The sequence below is a fragment of the Plasmodium brasilianum genome, chromosome 8 (assembly GCF_023973825.1).
Source record: "Plasmodium brasilianum strain Bolivian I chromosome 8, whole genome shotgun sequence".
Classification (NCBI taxonomy): Eukaryota; Apicomplexa; class Aconoidasida; order Haemosporida; family Plasmodiidae; genus Plasmodium; species Plasmodium brasilianum.
In genome coordinates, this window is record NC_090121.1 from 1,776,698 (window position 1) to 1,798,876 (window position 22,179).

General features: G+C 30.7%; 2 protein-coding genes across 2 annotated transcripts; both read left to right on the forward strand.

The window, feature by feature from the left end:
* Positions 1-4,589: 4,589 nt before the first annotated feature.
* Positions 4,590-18,597, forward strand: MKS88_002541 (uncharacterized protein; the record flags this gene model as incomplete). Its single annotated transcript, XM_067215561.1, has 2 exons — positions 4,590-4,782; positions 4,964-18,597. The coding sequence occupies 2 exons, from the start codon at positions 4,590-4,592 to the stop codon at positions 18,595-18,597; spliced, it is 13,827 nt and encodes a 4,608-aa protein (XP_067073975.1).
* A 1,477-nt stretch (positions 18,598-20,074) lies between these two features.
* MKS88_002542 (elongation factor ts) lies at positions 20,075-21,489 on the forward strand (the record flags this gene model as incomplete). Its single annotated transcript, XM_067215562.1, has 2 exons — positions 20,075-21,100; positions 21,355-21,489. The coding sequence occupies 2 exons, from the start codon at positions 20,075-20,077 to the stop codon at positions 21,487-21,489; spliced, it is 1,161 nt and encodes a 386-aa protein (XP_067073976.1).
* Between the last annotated feature and the right edge of the window lie 690 nt (positions 21,490-22,179).

Below are 22,179 nucleotides of genomic sequence, written 5' to 3' on the forward strand. Positions count from 1 at the left end.
TTTTATTCCTCATTCAGGGTGCTGTTTTATTTATTTATTTAATCTATTTATTTTACTTATTTATTCTACTTATTTATTCTACTTATTTATTCTACTTATTTATTCTACTTATTTATTCTACTTATTTATTCTACCTCTTTATTCTACTTATTAATTTTACCTATTTATTCTATTTATTTATTTTACTTATTAATTTTACTTATTTATTCTATTTATTTATTTTACTTATTTGTTCTATTTATTTGTTCTATTTATTTTTTTTAATTTTTTTATTTTATTTTATTTATGCCATTACAATATTAAACTGCAAATGCGAAAGATAGACTTTTTATTTGCCTTTAACGCCTTTTTGCGTTTGCATTTGATAGTCTCGTTTAACTCGCTAAAGGATGGAAAAGGTTAAGTACGGCAAATAAACTCTAGCTATGTATGTTTGTTTGTATATGCACGATTAAAAACGCAGGCATATGCGTATATATATATATATATATATATATATATATATATATATATACTCGTGGCAAAGGAAAACTCTCCAAATTGCGCTTGAACTATTTTTTTTTTTTTTCTTTTTTTATTTTTCTTGTTTGTATAAGGCTGATAATTCTGATAATGCTGATAAAGCCGAATGCACGTATGGCTCAAATACTTAAGTGAGCTAAAAAAGGGGAAACAAAAATGTACGTACAATTATGTATATGCATCATATATACATAATAATATACATACACTACCACATTCGTAAGGCGAGTTTCTTATTTTTTAACAAATGCTGTGGATGAGCCTGAAAAATTCAATGGATATTAATATAAATAGGAAAGCTTAAAGGAAATAATAATTTTTTTTTTTTTTAGTAATATATAAAAAGGAAAATTAGCGACGATGCAAATACATTGAGTAGCCTATTACAATACATTTTTTACCATTCACTCAATTATATAATACTACATTACATAATTTAACATTTCCTATTTTTTTTTTTTTTTTTTTTACTAAATTATGTTCAATTTTGTTTTTAAAGAAAAAAAAAAAAAAAAAAAATTTGTACTACTTCAACAATGAGGGTAAGAAATCATAACAAATGTAAAACGTACACATAATAATATTACGTTCTAATAAAACTATATATTTTTTTTTTTTTAATGTTACACTGTGGTACATTTTTGTCCTTTTTTAGGCTATTTTTTTTTTTTTTTTTTGTTGTTTCTTTAATCCGCTTAAAAATACTATATATTAAATGGAAATATACACATTACTGAATTTTGTTAAAAAGGAAAAAAAATTAGCACAATAAAATTGGCTCCGTAAAATTACAGAAAATTTGCAGTAAAACTGTAGTAAAAATACCATAATATTGTATAAAATTGACATAAAAATGTATAAAATTGACGTAAAAATGTATAAAATTGATGTAAAAATGTGTAAAAATGCCGTAAAATTGTATAGAATTGACAAAATTGTATAGAATTGACAAAATTGTATAGAATTGACAAAATTGTTGTAATACTGCAGTAAAACATGAATAGCTAATTAAATGATGGAGTTTGGCAAACACAACAGTGTAAATTTAACATCGCATACGTACATAATAACTGACAAACATTACATTTGATGGGAAAAATGTAAAACATAACAGCTCTCATACGTTTTGAAGGTATAACAAATGAGATGCACAAGTATATAAGAATTATTTTTTAACAGTCGTGGTACTGCACTGCATATGAATATATGTATATTATATGTATATTTATATTTGTACGTTTATACATATTTATATTTATATTTGTATGTATATTTTTTTTTTTTTTTTTTTACGTTACTCATACATTTGCACTTGATTTCACTAACAGCGTACTTGTATATATCCCTTTAAAACGTACGAGTTAAGCAATTTTTTTTTTAATGGGAAAAATATCTATGTAAAATCAAAACTATGTTCACTGTGCACATATGCACCAATAAGCGAATTAGAAATGTAGCATCACATTATGCGAATATATTTTGCACACAAATATGTTAATATGCGTACATATACGTACATACACATTTTTGTATGTACATTATAAATATATATATATAAGTTTATATGTACATATGTACATGTATGTACGTGTAGAAATGTATACGATACGGACACCTAAACGGCTGAAAAAACTTGAATACAGTTGAGTGGAATTATTTTATATATACGTGGTCCCAAAAATTATGCGATATATATATGTGCACAGGAGTGTGCAGCCAATATTTGGAAACTATTTGGCAAAGGAACGAATAAATAACCAGGGTTGTTAACAAAATGAAACATAAGTTATTCTCGTAATAGGAAAAAAAAAAAAGAAGAAATTTTTATTTTATTGAGAATTATAATTTATGAATTTTTTAAATACTCCGTTTTGTTTTGTGATATTTTTCTGGGTTTTTTCATGTTATGTTATATCATGTTTCTTTTTTTCTCATGTCTTAACCTGTCTTTTTTTTATTTATTTTTTTTACTTTTTTTGTCGTACTTCTTACCTTTTGAACCGTTTGGCAATTTTTCAAATTGGTTTGTTCACTGTACTTCAACCATTATTATTGCTTTATCCGCTTATGTTGATGCATACACATTTTCCTCACCGCATTAAGAGATACATAGAATTAAAATTTTATGATATTAAGTTAAAGGCTCATAAGAAGGGAAGCAAAAAACGGATGGGTGAACAGGTAATAGTGTATCATGCTGCTCGTGATAAGGAACATAAAATAATTCGTATTTATCCATTTTCTTTTCATGGTGCAATTTAGAAGGAAAAAAAAAAAAAAAAAAAAATGCATTTGTATATATATATCTTGTATTAATATATATTTATATATATCTTGCATGTATATATATACTTATATCTTGTATTAATATATATTTATATATATCTTGCATGTATATATATACATATATCTTGTATTAATATATATTTATATACATCTTACATGTATATATATACATATATCTTGTATTAATATATATTTATATATATCTTACATGTATATATATACATATATCTTGTATTAATATATATTTATATATATCTTGTATATATATATATATATTTATATGTACTAACGTTGTTCCCTGGAGTGCGTCCTGAACAGGTACGATGAACACTATACAAATATAACAAAATGAACTACACACGTTTGTGTATAAATGAAAAATTTTACTAATTGAATTGTGAAGTAAACCTCTATGAGTATTTTAATTCCCTGCGTTTTTAGTATAAGGAATTATATGCTCTTTCTCGTTTTTGCGTGTATCAAAACTTGCGTTTATACTTATGTCTGTTCCGGCAGTGGTGTATATATATGTGTAGCCCCCTTTACAAATAATGCCAAGGGAGGAGCGTGTATTTGGAGAAATAAAAAAAGATACATGTACCTTATAATGATAAAAATCAAGTGTATGCATTCGAGAGTGTGTTACCTTTTTTACGCTCAGTAGATATACATATATTTAGATTATACAAAAAGACGTTTAAAATTTTTTTAGAAATTTTCATTTTTCTCCTTCCCAAGTGACTGTACCGTTATCATATATTAACAAATTACTTTCTTTTTAATTAAAAAAAAAAAGAAAATAATAAAATAAGTAAAAAAAATAAATAAATAAAAATAGGAAAACAACATAATAATTAGAAGGAGAATTAGGAGAAATATCAATTTAAGGAGAAAAAAAAAAAAAAAAAAAAGGGAACAATATTCATGGATCCCTATGTCCGTTTTGCACTTCAAGACAAATCAGTACCCCACATTTTTATCAACTTAAATCTCGATTTTTTTTTTTTTTTTTTTTTTTATATTGATATAAATTCCTCTATTTTTAAGTAAATTATCTTAAAAGAGGCCGTTAAATAAAAAGTAGAAAATACTGGTATACATACAAGCCCATACTAATAAATGTGCACATATATATATGTAAACATACGTATATATACATGTGTATACATATAAATGCATACGTATGTATGACATTCTAAAACGTCAAAGACGCGGTACAAAGTAATAGTGTAAAAAATAGGGGGCGTAACATAACATTTTGTCCTTTAATGCTATATAGATGCTTAAAACAAGCAGAAGCGGGAAATAACGCACGCATATATATATATATATATATGTAAATATATACACGTATGCATGTATGTATACATATAAAACTTAATAGTCATGTATGTCTAAAGGGTAGAAAGACTGCGCGTTCTTCCGTGCACCTTATTATATATGTATATAGCAAGGGTGTTATAATGTAATAATAAGAAAACCTTAAAATAGGATAAAAAAATATAAGTTACAGTTGAACAGGGTGATATTGCTTTCTTTGTCAACATAAAGCTTTATCAATACTACATTTTATGATAATTTTTCTTATTCTTCTCAATTTTGTGTACATACATAAATATACATGTATGGGTATATTTACATGTACGTATATATACGCATATAAGTGCACATACATGTATGTGTATATATGGGAATATATTTGTGTGCACTTCTTTCCTTCTGGTGAGACCTAATGTCAGTTACCAGCCCCCTGATTAGCTAATCCGCTTCATATATTAATCATGAATAGTAATATTGGTAACTACCATAACAATATAAATAATGGACTTAAACAACGTTACTTTCGTAATGACAATTTATGTAATGAGTTAGCATATGATGGAAGCGCTGGTAGATATTACACGACCCCTGTGGGCAATTTCTACTCTTCATCAGTCGGTAATGATGCACGTGCTAATAATGCTAAACATAGTAGTAATTGTTCTATTACAATATTAGAAAATAATAATATAAACAACATTACTTTAACAGCAGCAGTAGTACACATGTGGGAGCAGAAAAAAAAAAAAAAAAAAAAAAATATATAGGAAACAATTACTACCAAACATATATTCAATAAAACACAAATGTGTGTATTTCCTTTACTTTTCATCAGGAGACGGTTGCATATCAAACTATAAGCTTAATGCCCAAAATACTGACATGTTCATATATCAGAAAAGAAACACTAATGATGAAAACAATTTAAATAGAACCAAGTGTTCTCTTGAGGGATACACGTCAAATAGTCTCAGTCAAAGTAATGACAAGAATTTATGTGTACAATGTACTTGCTTCAGGATACCCTCTACTCAACTCAGTAGTTTTGATGATAACATAAAAAATATACATGGTAAAAAAAATGCTCTTCCTAAGGCCTCTGTGCCATTCCTAGGCTACAACTTCCCTCCTGCTCCTTCCATCAATGGTATTGATAGTATTAGCAGTATTGACAGTATTAGCAGTATTGGCAATATTAGTGGTATTGGAAATATTAGCGGTATTGGAAATATTAGCGGTATTGGAAATATTAGCAGTATTGGAAATATTAGTGGTATTGGAAATATTAGCGGTATTGACAACAACAATGAAAATGTATTGTATTACGCAAACAATAATGCTTGCTCTTTACATCAATGTGTGGGTTCCCAAGTCAACGCAAACGTAAACAACAGAATAGCAAAGTTCACTACTACAAATGATAGTAAAAAAAATGCTAACATAATATATAACGCGAATGATAATTTAAGCTATAATTTATGCGAAATTTTGAGTAATAATTTGAGTCAAAATGTCGGAAATATTTCAAGTCAAAATGTCGGAAATATTTCAAGTCAAAATATGAACAATATTTCAAGTCAAAATATGAACAATATTTCAGGTCAAAATATGAACAATATTTCAGGTCAAAATATGAACAATATTTCAGGTCAAAATATGAACAATATTTCAGGTCAAAATATGAGCAATATTTCAAATCAAAATGTGGGTAATATTTCAAATCAAAATATGAGCAATAATTCGAGTCAAAATGTAAATGGCCATTTGCGTCAGAATTTTAGCCAAAGTTTTAATCAAAACATTGCCCAAAATTTGAACAGCAATTTGATTGGAAATTTGACTGGAAATTTAAGTAATAATTTAACGCGCAATTTAAATAATAATTTGAATGACAATTTGGGCGACAATTTATATGGCACTTTTAATGGAAATTCAAACGACAATTTATTTCCCCTTTTGAACGAAAGTAGTAACAAAAGGGAGGGACATACGAATAACGCCATTTTAAGTGAACGTATTAATGAAAATGTAAACAATTCCATTCAGCATCTTTTAGAAAATAGAAATAAAGATTCTGACTGTAGTAATTTAAACTTGCGTTGTACCAATCTCAACTATTTAAAATTTAATGCATTGAAAAATCCGCAAAATTGTAATGCTTTATTATATCACCCTGATTTAAATGTGTGTGTGTTAAGCAATATGCATAACGGTAACAGTACCGGCAGTGTAAGCGGAGTTACGAATGTGGGCACAGTTGGCAATATAAGCAGTGTTAACAATGTTAGTAACATTAGCAGTAACAGCAATGTCAGATGTAACAACGGAAGTAGCAACATACCAAATGAAAACTTAATTATGCCTACGCCAAATAGCACGAGGGACAGGATAATCACTTCCCCCCATGCTAATCTAGCGAACAGTATAAATAATGGCATGATAAACCCATCGACCAACTTGGTTGGCAATACGTCCAGTATTAACCTCAACGTGCCAAGTGGTAATGTTAACAAGGACATGCTGAATATCCCCCCTCCGAATGTAAGTTTCAACATGACAAACGCAAATGTAAATACAGTTTATAGGGAAGCACCCCGTTTGACTGCACCTTATAGGGAAGCACCCCATGTGAGCACGGACTTGCCACTATTAAACTGTACCAAAATAAATAACACAAGAAGAGAAAGCATAAACCAGAATTTAATTAATTCTTACTCTGATGGAAATACAACTATAGCTCCTCTATTTGAAAACAAGAATGCTATGTATAGAGAAAGCCTAGAACCAAGTAATGTTTTAAATAACAAAAATTCGAACAACTACTTAACTATAAATAATGAACAACTACTGTGTAACAATGTATTCCAAGAAAAAATTGCAAAAAATTTACAGCATACAACACATATGAACAATTTTAGCGGAATGTTAAGTAGTCATACGATATATAATAGCAAATTGAGAAATGAGAGTTGTAATGAAAGTAAAAATACAACTGTACCAAGCATGAACAACATTCCAATTAATCATTATAAAAAAGAATACATGTATGAATACTACTTAAACCCCATAGATAAGAATAAGAAGCATTCGAGAAATAGAAAATCATTTTATTCTTTTAATGAAAGCTTAAACTATGATGCTAATGTTGAAGATAAGATGAAACTGAGAAATAATTTTTCCCATAATAATAACTGTTCTAATGTAAATGAAAATAATACTCTAATGAGAAAGCCAAGTGAAGATTTATACACACAGTATAAGGGTGTGACATATGAACATAAAAGGTTAAGAAGCTTTAGTAAAGGTAAAAATTTTAACAGAGTATCCACAAATTTAAGCAATAAAAGTGGAATTAAAAAGAGATACAATTCGACTTCCATTAGTAGTAATGCATCATCCACTTATAACAATGATAAAATGAAAAAAAATCATAAAAAAAAAAAAAAGAAAAAGAAATACAAGATAGAAAGAGAGGAATACACAAATATAAGTTGTAAGAAGAGCAGGCGGAGATGTACTGATTCTCCAGGTAATTCATCTAGTGCATGTACAGTATCATCTTCATGTGCATCTGTTAAGGTTTCCTCCTTGCGCACCTCTTCGTCATTCGCGTCATCGGTATGTTCATCAAAGTCTTCATCATCCTCATTGTCCTTCTTTACAAACGCTTTAAACGAAAAAGTGAAAAGGAAAAGGAACAGCAGTAGGAATAGCAGTAGGAACAGCAGTAGGAATAGCAGTAGGAACAGCAGTAGGAACGGCAGTAGGAACAGCAGTAGGAATAGCAATAGGCACAGCAATAGACACAGCAATAGGCACAGCATTAGATACAGCAATAGGCACAGCAATAGACATAGCAATAGATACTCAGAGAGAAAGAGGAAAAGAGAAACGCTAAGTGTTCCTGTACAAGGGAAAAGAAAAAGACCAACTGTTATCGATTTTCTAAATGAAAAATGGAATAGATATTCTCATAATGAGGAGGGAGAAGAGAACAAAAACGATGACATATATAGTAATAATGGTAGAAGTGGAAGCCCAAGTGATGATCAGTGTAGCGTAAGCTGTAAGGCTACTGACAAGGATAGTTACAACATTGACAACAATAGTGAAAACCTTAGTGGCAACAGCAGTGATAGTGAGAGTGATAAGGAAAAGGAGGAGGATGGCATCCGTAATGAGAACTTCAGCTTCGGTAGTTCAGAAGGTTTTGATAAAAAGAGAGATAATTTTTCTTCTAGTAAGGCTAAAGATAAGAATAAGTATGAGGAAAATCGAAGGAACTGTAAGCATCCGTCTAACATGTGCAGTTTGTGGTTTTTGGATAGGGAAAAGGGATATGCCGATGAAGCTAGTGGAGGTGGTAGTAGTAGTAGTAGTGGTAGCAGTATGGATAGCGGAAGTGGTAGTGGTAACGAAAACAACATCTATGGAGATGACCTTAGCGACCACTGCGGTGGCAATAGTTCCCATGATGATGGTGATACAACTGAGCAAGTGATTAAAATGAAAGCGGATGGAGAAAAGAAGAACAAATTAAGGCAGAATAGCAAAGGAAAAGGCAAAGACAAAGGAAAAGGCAAAGACAAAGGAACTGACAAAGACAAAGGAGCTGACAAAGACAAAGGAAACGACAAAGACAAAGGAACTGACAAAGACAAAGGAACTGACAAAGACAAAGGAACTGACAAAGACAAAGGAGATGGTGTGGAAAACAAATATATATGGAGTGAAGAGCAAAATAAAAATGAAACTAATTGTAGTGAAGAGAAAGAAGAAAATGGAAGAATTAAAAATCGCGTAAAGATAGAAATTCGCAATAATACTGAACAGGAAAGTAACTCACCTGATGGCTGTGAGAAGGAAGAAAAAGTTTTATTGAGTAAATGGAATTATGAAAGTGGATTGATTAACGGAAGTGATGTATTGCATAGAATCATGGATTCAAGAAAGGATCATGAGGGGGGAGATTCTAACCGCTGTAATGAAAAGAAGAGTGAAAAGTGTTTAATTATCGGGGAGGAATATACGGACGAATCAGAGGAGTCTGAGGAGTTAGAAGCATCAGGGAGATTAGACGCATCAGGGAGATTAGACGCATCAGGGAGATTAGACGCATCAGGGAGATTAGACGCATCAGGGAGATTAGACGCATCAGGGGGATTAGACGCATCAGGGGGATTAGACGCATCGGAGGAGTTGGACGATTCTGGGGAGTCAGAAACAACAAAGGAAGAAGCCGAAATTTTGCACGATGCAGAGAATGATGAAAAGGAAGGACGCAAAAGATATTGTGGAAAGGGCACAACTGAAACATCATCAGTTCAGAATAAGACCAAAGAGGAAGAGTTATATAAAAAAGGAAAAACAAATAAAGTCAAAATACAAGATATTAATAAAACAATAGTAGAAGGTAATGGAGGACGCGAAAGAAAAGAAAAATGTAGTGAAAATTTTGAAAAAGTTGATGAAATTTTTGAGGAAAAGAAAAAACAAGTGGACCGAAATAACATAACAGATGAAAGTTTGTCTTCAGAGGAATCAAGTAGTGAGTCAACTAGTACAAGCAATTCAGGTTATGATGAAGCTTCAATAAGGTGTGAATCTGATGAGAGCTCGGAGTACTTGTTGGATTGTTCTTCTGATGAAATAACCCGAACAGAGAGTTCAAGTAATGATGAGAGTAGTAACGATTTGCATAATAGTTATATAAATGATAACACTGGCAAAGTGGAGCCTAATGGTAGAAATAACAGAAGTAGTAGTAGTAGTAGTAGTAGCAGTAGTAAACGTACTGGTATAAGAAAGGGAGAAGATCGTGGTAAAAGCAGTACACGTAGTATCAGCATCATTAACGGTAGTTGTAGTGATAACAGTAGAATTAGAAGTGATAAAAACAGGGTATGTCTTGATAGCCCCCGCAAAAATAAGAACACGAACGATTGCGACTTTCCCACCCGTAACGGAGTTAAAAATGATAAGGAAAGCGGAAAAAACAATAGCTGGGGAAATAAAATTATATCGAATAATTATTTTTATAAAAAAAGAAATGCCTTTCATAAATGCCAATTTGCCATTTGCAGCAATAACGGAGGAGTCGTGAGTCCCCCGAACGATAATGAAAAAGGAGAAGGAGTAGACGTGGAAGAACTGCAAGAAGTCAATGAATCCCAGGAAACCCAAGTAGTACAAGATGTCCAGGTAGTACAGGATGTCCAGGTAGTACAGGATGTCCAGGTAGTACAAGATGTCCAGGTAGTACAGGATGTCCAAGTAACCCAAGATTCCGACGTAAGAGTAAACGTTAACAATTTTTCCGAAATTCTCGTAAACAATGTAAAGTGCTACAAGCCTGGAGGCATGTTAGGGGAAAACAACTCGTGCATTATCAAAGAGAACAGGTATATTTACACAACGTTGAAGGATCTAAATTACATAAAAAGAGATTTATTTTTAAATTATTTAAAAATATACTTCGTTAAAAAGAAAGTAAATGTGTATGAATATATAATAATGTTGTCTTATTTATTTTATAAGAGATCCAAATATTTAGATTTCAATAAAGTGTATTTGTATAACACGATGAAGAAATTATCTCCTTGTTTATGGACATTAAATAGAAAATGTAACGACATTGAGATAAGAAATTTGTTTTATTTCATGAGTAAGATATTTATTTTACATGATTATTTTATATTCAGAATAAATATATTTATTTTTAATTGGTTTATATTATATATATATAAAATAAAATTAAAAAATGTGTCTTATATAGAAGATATAAACCTTTTAATAAATTTTATGACAGGATTTTTAACAAATAAAAAATTTTTAAATTATTCTATCCTTTTTATTATTAATGTTATACTTCAAAAAAATACGGGAAGGTCTTTATATATAGGCTTAAATTATGACTACATTTGTTCTCTTTATATTTCCCTTTTTTCTAAAATTATATGTTTTTCCAAAAGGCACAAAAAAATAGTTTCTACATGTAAGAAATATCTAAGACAAATTGGATACAAAATAAAAGATAACGATTTTACTAAAACAGATCAAGATGGAAGAGCAGACGCTTCGAATGCTTTCCTGTACCATCATGGTTTACAGAATAGTTCGGGTGATTTACCTTTGAATCATGCTTTTAATGAGAACAACGAAACGGTTAGGTGCCGAAGACGAAGTCGTAATAGTGAGTATACATTGAGTAAGCGAGTAATCCGGAATAAAGGAGGGTTAACTAAAAAGGAAAACTTCTTAACAAGTACAGGAAATAATATGTGCACACAAAATGGAGAGCAAAATGCAGACTCTGAAATTATTAACATGAACAGCATATCAACAAGACAAGATTTAATCTTGTTGTATATACTGTACATGTCAAACAATAATTATTCCATTTATATCAATATTTTGAAACACATTTTTGAAAATATTATAAAATTTAAGTTAACATATAATTTTCACAGGATGAAGATTAAAAGCAGGTATCTGTATAAAAAGATTATTCGTTGCTTACATAATGCGAGGAAAATTATGAACAAGTCAGGTGGAAGCGGAAGAAGGGGGAGGAAAAAAAGAGAGGGAAAGGTAGAGAAAATGGTAGAAAAAAAGGTACGGAAAAAGGAAGTGGAAAGAATAGAAGTCGAAAAAATTGAAGTCGAAAAAATTGAAGTCGAAAAAATAGAAGGGGAAAAAATAGAAGGGGAAAAAATAGAAGGGGAAAAAATAGAAGGGGAAAAAATAGAAGGGGGAAAAATAGAAGGGGAAAAAATAGAAGTCGAGAAAATAGATGACGATAAAATAGAGGAAAAGATGCAAAATAGAGTAGTGGAGGAAAAACCTTCCAGCAGAATGTGTAACCCTAGTTGTAAGATTAACATTCCATTTAACGATTATGCAAGCAAGAATTATTCTTTTATTTATTTATTCATTGGTCTATTGATGGAATATATGTCCTTTTCGTTTAACCAACTTGTGTCTTCATATTTTAAGAACGAATCTTTGAAGAATGTGTATAAATTGTTGCTTTCTCATTTGAAAGATTATACGGATATAATTTTCAAATACATGAAGCATACCACTCTTAACATGTTGAAACGTTATAAAAACATTTGGTTACGCAATATTTTTACCATTGTGAATTTAAAGAAAATACATAACTTAGATGAATTTTTTTCTGAAGGGTCTTGCAATTATTGGCTCTCAATGGAACGAGGGGGAATCAGTTGCCGAAAGAGAAGCTCAAGGAAAGAGGTGGTTATCGTAGGAGGAAATGGAGGAAAGGGGGAAGGAACTGGTGGAGAAATTGGCGAAACAAATTGGAGAAGTGCCGAAATGAATAATGCTGTTGATAAAGAGCTCAAATCAGAGAAAGGAAATGACGAGAAAATGATAGGTTCAAAAATAGATAGAATGGATAAGAGACAAAAATTTGATACATTAAATGCACTGAAGGAACGGTCGAATGAAGAAAGCAGAATAAACAAGATGCAAGACATAAATAAAGATATAATTAGTAAACAAAATGGACATAATGACTATTTGAATATAGAATGTAAAGAGGATGTGTTATGTACTAGCCTTAGGAATAGCCGTTTTAATAAAGACAGCAAAGCAAATTACATATCGTGTGATGTAACTACTGATGTTAAGAAGAAATTGATAACATTTAAAATAGACAAGGAAGATTTGGGATTTAAAAGTGAACTAGTTAATTATTCATATAATGATGAACATTTTAACCTAGCTCTTAGAAGAAACAAATTAGAATATTTTAATTTTAAAAAAAGGAATAGAAAAAAAAATTATTTTATATATACGAATTTTGTAGAAAACACATTTTTAATATTATGCACATGCTTAAAATTATTTAAAAGTAGTGTACTACTTAAAATTATATTTGATTTATTGTTTTTATTCTTTATTAGTAAAATAAAAAAGGAGCAACGTACACAATTTCTTAGCAAAATTTATACAAAGGATAACGAATTACGTTGTATAATAACTAGGATACTAGTCACAAATGACAAAGGAAGAAGCTACTTGCAAAATGTCTATTTTATCAATTATTTCTTGAAAAGTAGAGAAGCGTTTGGCTCCTTGAACATCGACGTGCAGGCGGTAGAAGTAAACTTAGCATATATATACTCGTTCTACTTTTGTAAGTGTTCAAAGGGGGGTAAGCGGCGGAGGAAGGTGTGGAAGAAGCAGGGGAAGACGCGGGAGAAGACACACACGAAGTGGAAAGACGGGAAGGACTATTTCAACCAGCGGCTGCACATAAAACCTTGCTCGTGCATGTTTTTAACTTACGTAATTTTTTTTTGCCTCATTTTTAAAAATTTTCGTATGTATTTTATGCACTTTACTAAATTTTCCTACTCCTTGAAGAGAAAAAGGGGCATTACGAATGAAATGAAGAAAGAGGTTGACACTTCAAAATTCTTGAGGGATATGAGCAAAGGAATAGTTAGCACTAAAAATAATGGTAATTCGCTTAAGGATGGAAGTGGTAGTCGTCGTTTTAGTATAGCAGATAGGTTAGTCCATAAGAGGGATGACTATGAGAAGGTAAAGAAATACTATAATGAGGATTATATTAATGGTGGGTATTACCTTATCGCTGAAAAGTTTATAAAAATGACTGCGGAAAGGGGAAATACCCATGTAAGTGATGTGGAGGACAAAGAGACTCACTTCAATGAAGTGAGAAAGGGTAATAAAAGCACATTGAATGAATATCCTAGTCATTTAAATAAATTTGCAGAAGAAATGTACAACCCGTTAGATGTAGGTGTTGCTTCAACTTTGAGTAGATGTACGAACAGCAAAATGTGCGTGAATGACACAGAGGAGAAGATCTCCTGCATGGATAAAACTTTTTTAGTAAAACCTATTGGCATTAGGAAGGATGAGTTTAAGAATGTGATAAACAAGTACAACTTGATTCCGTGTAACGGGCTTATTAATGTACATTTTGAAAGAGAAAAAAATAGTAAATTACTTTCTAACAGTTGGGAGGAACAAAAGAATACTGATATAGGAAAAAAAGGTATAGAGAACGTGTTAATAAATGACGAAAATGTAATAGAGAATTTTTATTTTTTTAAGGAAGAAACAGCATATCATATATTAAATATTTTATACGAAAAGAAGAGAAGATACAGTACACCAGTAGGCAGTTTTTACTCAAAATTGAACGGCAATATTTTCAAAGATAAATTAGGATGTAAAGTAATGAACAATAAAAATTCTAATAATGAGAAGATGAAAATGTATGAACGATATTTAGAAATAATGAGTAGCATTATAAAGTGGAATAAGAACAATATTGAATATAACAATAAAAAGAAAAAAGACATTAATGGGATAAGAAGAAGGAGAAATAAATATACAAATATTATCATTGATATATATCCCTTAATTTTTTTATCACTGGTTAAGCTCTTGAACGCGTTCATAATTATTAATGACGATGTTAAGAAAAAAACTTTTGATGTAAAAAATGAAACATTCCCTGTTAATTTACACATATTAGTGGACTTAGACAAAAAAGATGAATTTTTAAAAGTGCATGAAACTGAGATAAAAAATTATGACAAAGCAAGAGCGATGCATTCTTTTTTTAAAAACTGTTTATGTAGTATGCGGCTACTGCCCAACTGTTATTATAACGATAATGATGATAAAAAAAAATTTTTTAAAACACATTATAGTAGCTATGGGGCGGGGGTTGACCCTCTTCCTAACGATAGTAGGGAGGACCGGAATGGTAATACTAACACTACTGCTACGACTGCTGCGGGTGCTACGACTGCTGCGGGTGCTACGACTGCTGCGACTGCTACGACCGCTACGACCGCTACGACTTATGTTCTGAACGAACCAATTAGCATTAAAAGGCGGATGGAAGAGAGAAAATATTTAAATTTAATTGTAAAATTGCTGTACAAAGAAATAAAAACAGACTTTTTCCTACTTCATGAATATTATGATTACAAATTGTACATATATAGAAGTCTCTTAGTCGTATTAATAATTAAGTACTTAACATGTGTTAATAACTTTTTTTCTTTTAAAAAAAAGTTTTTTTTTTTTTTTATTCAAAGATTATTTCGATTATTATGTTTTCGTTTGATGTGTCTTTTTTTATGTACTGTTCATGTAAATAAATTAACTAGCGAAATTATTATTATTGATGATGATTTTTTGGTTAACACGTACTGTGCGCATGAAAGGGGAAGGAAGAGACAGAGAAGAAATAGTACCAAACATTTTCAAAAAAAGTCCTATAACATGTACAAAAATTATGCGGAAAATTATCTCTTCAACTATCACTTTGTGGAGGATGCAAAGTTCTCGTTGTGGGAAGTGGAGGTGGGGGAAGAATCAGAGGAGGATGTGGATGAACAAGAGGACAGAGAGGAAGGAGATGAAGACGAAGAGGATGTGGATGAACAAGAGGAGGGGAAAGAACAGGATGAAGATGAGGATGAGGATGAAAATGAGAATGAGGATGAGAATGAGAATGAAGAAGACTACCTCGAGAGTGGGCATAATAATATAAAACAAGGGGGGAGAAGGCAGCTTGTACGCCAAAACGTAGAGCATGAGTTGAAGAATAACCGCTACAAAACAAATCTAGGGGAAAAAAACAAACATAGAGGTGATTACAACTCATTGTCGATGAAGAATTACCATGATGGACGTGGGGAAAAAACGCGCGGAAGGAGTAGCAGTTATTACGGCAATTTAGACAAAAAAGGAAAAGAAAAAGGAGATAGAAAAGATGGTGTGGGTAAATACCCACAAGGAAAGAAGGGCCATAAGACACGCACGGTCGATAGGAAAGGAGGCGGCATAGATGTTAGAGAGGTACGAAGTGATGATTATGTTCATAAAAAAGGGAATGATAATGGGGGTGGAAATGCAAATGGGAAGACTAAACGGAAAGAGGAAAAAATTATTTACAAGCCGTTCGTGCCGTTCGGGAGCCTGGTAATGACCAAAAGGGAAGCAATCAAATTGAAGCTACTGCCAAAGGAGGAAATAAAGAGAGATAATAAAATATATATAAATAAAAGCATACTGAAAAATATAAGTAAAAATTTTATCACAAATAGTAGTAGCATTAGTAATAGTTGTGGTGGTAGCATGGATAAGGAGAACGAGGACAGTATTGAATTATCCATTATATCAATTATAATTCTGTTAAATATGTTGAGAAAGAATTCAAATTATTCCTTGATGATAAATTTTTATATAAATTTATTGATAGAAAAATTTTTAGAAAAAAAAAAATACATACATGTAGATGATTACTATCTGATTAATTGTTACATGGTTAAGTTAATTAACCCATTGCATAGTCATAATCACAAGAAAGAATTTTCTATAAATGAAAACAATTGTTTAAAGAAAAAGATGGAACTAATAAACAATGGATATAAATTTTACGCTTCGTTATGTAAGTTACCAGCATTTGAAATCATCTTTTTTGATACCTTAAAAGTGTACTTAAGTTTAATTAGTAAGAATTATTTAGGCTCTTTTATTTCCAAAATTGCAAGACTGAATAGTATATATACAAACAAAAATTACCACTTTAAGATTAAAATAAGTAGACTGCTCTGTACAAGACTTAATAACCTTCTCCTAGAGGAACTTATAAATCTAAAATTAAATAAAATCGTTTTGAATAACACAATATCTGCATGTAAATTTTTTTTTATTTCTCTACTGGATGAAGATGAAAACTTTGATTTTATTTCACCCCCATCGGATAATCAGACGTCCATTGTGAGGTTTGATCAGCAGGGAGGGGATAAGCAGAAGGAAGGATGTTGCACTGGATGGACATATGATAGAAGTTCTGAACTAGTGTGGTATGCACATACACAGGAACTGACTCTTCAAAACGTTGCTCGCGTTGAAAGATTTGGCAATGCTCAAATATTCGATAATGTTCAAACGTTCTGTAATGCTGATAAGTCTGAAAAATGCGGAAAATGGGGTAAACCTATTACAGTAGGGGAAAAGAATATTATAAGGTGTGCACTTCCCCCTCATCACAACCACTATTATCAATACTACGACTGCAGTGATCGCTACGTGCACAATGGACAAACTTACTTGTATGTGAAAGACGACGCATTGAGTTATTCCAAAGAGGATGCTAAAGAAACGGGACATAGTGTTGAAGGGAAGTGCTGCTCCTCAACTGATCAGGTAAGAAGTCAAAAGATGAAGGAATGTGGAAAAGATCTGAAGGAGGAAGAGGGAACAAATAACACGGAGATAAAAATTCACGAAAAGGACAAACATATGTACATAGACAATTCAGCTTCTCATAGGGCTGATGTGGCTAATATAGCTGATATGGTTGATAAGAGTGACAGATGTGTAAATCGCGACGAAAAAGAAATGGTATATGAAAAAAATAAATATGAGTGCATTACTCATTCAAGTAAAGTTATTGTTCAAAGTTACGATAAAGAAAGAGAGGACAATAATTTATGTGGGACTTATAAGCATGAGAACAATAGTCCTGTCTTCTCAAATTTTGGCCGCATAATTAAGGGTAACAACACGTACCACGTTAAGATAATACATAAGCGCAAATTGGATATGAATTGTACAGAGAGGAGCATTGAAGGTGGGCGCGATAATTGTAACGATATTGATAATGTTTATGATAATTTTTATGATAATGGCTATGGTAACGATGATAGTGCTCATATTAGGGGCAACGAAATTAAGAGGACAATAATGTGCTTGAAGCCAAATAACATAAACAAGCTATTGGCTTCCTTTCAAAAGTTAAATACAACGATTTATGATTGCGCAAGTTTTATATATAAGAATATTTTAAAAAATAAAAAGCATAAGTCTTCAGAGGATGTAAAACAAAGTAGAAACATATATGAGTGGTTTCAAAATTGTATAAATCTGTTAAAATTTGAAATGTCAGTAATTTATCAGCTTTATAATAAATTTCATAACACTGCTATATATATTAAAAAGAAGAAAAGTTTAGTTAGTCATACGATAAAAATTAATTTTTATAATATAGTAAAAGAAATAAATGAAATGAACAAATATTTAGAGGATTTCCTACTACATGCTAAGGCGAGTTACGAATTGGCAAAACTGAATAAAGAAAAAGAGGAAATATTACTTGAGTCAGAACGCCAATCGATAAATGATAAGGTAAAAGAAGTAAACCATGTGGGCGAGGAAAATGTACAAGCGATAAAAGAAAATAAAAAAAATGATGAAGATTTTATTAAAGACTACAATGAATTAAATTCCTTTTTAGATTTTACTTTAGATAAACCAACAGGTATATTATCAGAAAGAACGAATGAAAAAAGCAATTCTCAAGATCCCAAATATATAGATATTCATGCGATAAATGAATATTCGGTGGATGAAGATTGGCTCATGTATATTAGATCATTAATTTGATGTGCAAATGACGCACATATAGATGTTTAGAAGTGTATGAAAATGTACATACCGTGTTACAAAGTAATGTACCTTTTTACATTATTCTTAAAAGAAAGAAAAAAAAATCTGCTTTCCCCTCTTATTATGTATACAACCATTTTGATGTATTTCCGCTGCGCAAAACTGAAATGCCCATTTTTTTTTGAATAAACTTAAAATTTCTTTTCCGTTTCGTGTTATAATAAAGTATACATCATTTTTGCATTTCTTACCTTTTCCTTCCATCGGTTAGCTAAACCGTATCGCGTGCATAGAATAAGCGCACATATATATATATATATATACATACATACATTTATGTTGTTTATATATGTGTATTATTGTTCATTATATTCCTATTTGAATTTTTTTATTTTTTTTTGTATTTTTTGAAATTAAATTTTTTCCTTACCTTGGAATGTACAAAATTTGAGGACGGCGTTGAGGGCGTAAGCATGCATTCCCCCACGCGATAAGTGATATTGTGTAAGTATATATAGTCAAATTCATACATATATATGCATGCATAAACACGTTTATACCCCTAGTGATATTTTTTACCTCTACTTTGAATAGCCATAATGAATATTCATGAAAGTGTAACACTTGTGACGCATAGAAGTTATAGCACGTTATGTTGTGTTACGTTATGATATGCTATGTTTTGACATATGTTCTTTTTTTTTCTTTTTTTTTGTTAAACTTTTTTCCCCCAAGAGTACATTTTTGAAACCTTTTTTTAGTAAACAAAAGGCACAAAAAAATAAAAAATAAAAAAAATATATATATATATATATATATATATATATATATATGTATATGTAAATACATATTTCCTTACATATGTATACTTATCTGTACGACTTTTCTTTTTAAAAATATCGCAATTATAAAAATACAGGGAGGATGTACCCCTTACCTGCATCCCTTTTTTTTATATGCGACCAAAAAAAATGCAGAATTTTGTAAGGAGAAAAGGGCTTCTTGTAACCTGACATTTACAACACAAAAGCGACAAAAAATAAAATTATACGTTTGTGCTAAATGAGAGTGTGTACTATTGCACGTATATATATGTATGTACATGTGTTCACATGTTTGTTCGCATAACTGTGTATAAAGATACCACCAAAGAAGTAGAATCTTCTGTTATTACAAGAAAAAACGTCCCCTTCCCCCCCTTTGCTATGAGAATTTGCTCATATCTCGTGGTTCCCATCTGGCAGATATTCTTTTATCCATATATTGTGATAAGTATTAAATAACTGAAAGATAAATCAATAAATTAAATGGATTATACGGACTAAACGGACTAAACGGACTAAATGACTTAAACGAATTAAACGAATTAAACGAATTAAACGGACTAAACGAATTAAACGGACTAAACGAATTAAACGGACTAAACGAATTAAACGGACTAAACGAATTAAACGGACTAAACGAATTAAATGAGATGAAATTTCTTTCTCCCGTACTATTTATATTTTTGAACTGCTCCTTTTGCGCCCTATGTTTTAAAACGAATAAGAGTTTAAAGTTATCATACAATATAAATAATTTAAAAAAGAGTAGAAAGAATTTTAATAATAACATAAAGGTATATTCATCAAATGAACATTTAAAACAACTAAAATATGTAAGGGAAGTAACAAATGCTAGTATACAAATATGTAACAATGCACTGAAGGAGTGTAATAATGATATTGAAAAAGCTGTAGAACTTGTTAGGAAAAATGCAAAAAATTCTTTATTCGTATCAACAAGTGTTAAAACGCAAAAAGAAGGACTAGTAGCTGCAGGAATTTTAGATAATAAAATAGTTTTAATAGAATTGTTGTCTGATTCGGACTTTGTGTCGAGAAATGACAAGTTCGTTAGTTTCGTCAAAAATTTAGTGAACATTGCGCTGGTAGGCGAAATGTCATCACTGAATAAGTCAGAAGCTACCGCTAACTATGCAGCTTCCTCTACTACTTTCACATCGTCTACCCATAATATTGATAACCTACTGACGTTGCCTTACGTTGACCAGAACGGCCGTTCGAACGAAACAGTAGGAGAACATTTGAATTACTTGAGAAATATTTTTCGTGAGGATATAAAGATAGGGAGGTTTACAAAATATGTAAAAAGAAACGAACAAGAGTTTCTGCATTTCTATATACACAATGTAATCGAGGGGAATAACACTGTTGGGTTATCAGGAGTTTTGCTAGTTATGAATATTGAAACCTTAAATGAAAATTTAAAAACAAAAAAGGAAGATATACTTAATATTGCGGATGATCTAGCTATGCATATTTTATCAGCTAAACCTGTTAGTATATCAGTTGATAGATTAAATGAAAAAGTTGTTAAAAGAGAGCTGGACATTATTAAAGAATCACTAAAGGATTTAAAAAAACCAGAAAATATTATTACCAACATGATAAATGGAAAGATACGAAAGTTTTATAGTTCAGTGGTTCTTTTGGAACAGGTAGAGATAAGATAAATTGCAGAGGGTGCAGCACCGCCATGCCACATGCCATTTGTCGCTTTGCATATTGCATCATTGCTCATTTGTGTGTCCATTCTTTTGCATATTATGTTAATGCATATTCGCCATGCTTCTATTGGTTGTTGCGATTTTCCAGCTTCGGTCATTCTTTTACATTTTATTTGTTCCATTGTTAGTTACATTATCAACCTTTTAATGTTCCTCGTTTTTTCGCTTTTTCACCATCTTTGTAGGAATACATGCTTGATGATACCAAAAGGAAAGTTTCACAAGTCATTAAAGATTTCTCAAAAAAGCACGAGATTAATATAAATGTAGAATATTTTGATAATTTCATCATAGGGGAACAAAATATTTTAAAAGATTGAAAAACGAGTCTGATATGACTGTAATAGTATACGTGACAACTTGATTGTGATTGTGTTTATATTTGTGTTTGTGTTTTGTTTTGTTTTTTTGTTCTTTTTCCATTTTTATGTTTTTGTAAAAAATTCAGCTCATCTTGTTCATTAATTTTTTTTATTTTCTTATATATACAAATTTTCCATTTTTTTGTAAAAAACAGTATCTTTTATTTGTCTTAAGAAGAACAACTTAAAAATAAAAACTATTACTCATGAAAAGATGCATAACAAACTACACTTAAAAAATGTGGAAATAATAAGCCCTACCTTTTCATTATACATAAATTATCACATTATTTTAAGCAAGCATAGAAATGACCGGAATGATAACTTTGTCTCATTTTCGTGTACAGAAATATGTACAAAATTTATACTGGGGTAAAAACATAAATTTGTGTAAGCACTCGATTGTTTACGTATATAGGTGTTCACATAAGCAAATTATATATATATATATATGTATACACTTACTCATAACAAACTGTTTTAAAAAAAGGTGAAACAGCTCTAGTTCTGCCATCTGAAGAAGAGACGTATATATTAGCAATGGACGGACTTCTGAGAATAATATACCATACTTGTTCTATTTTAAATGCATTATAAAATTTTTTTTTTTTTTTTATATTTTAAACGCTATTATACGGAACAGTAATA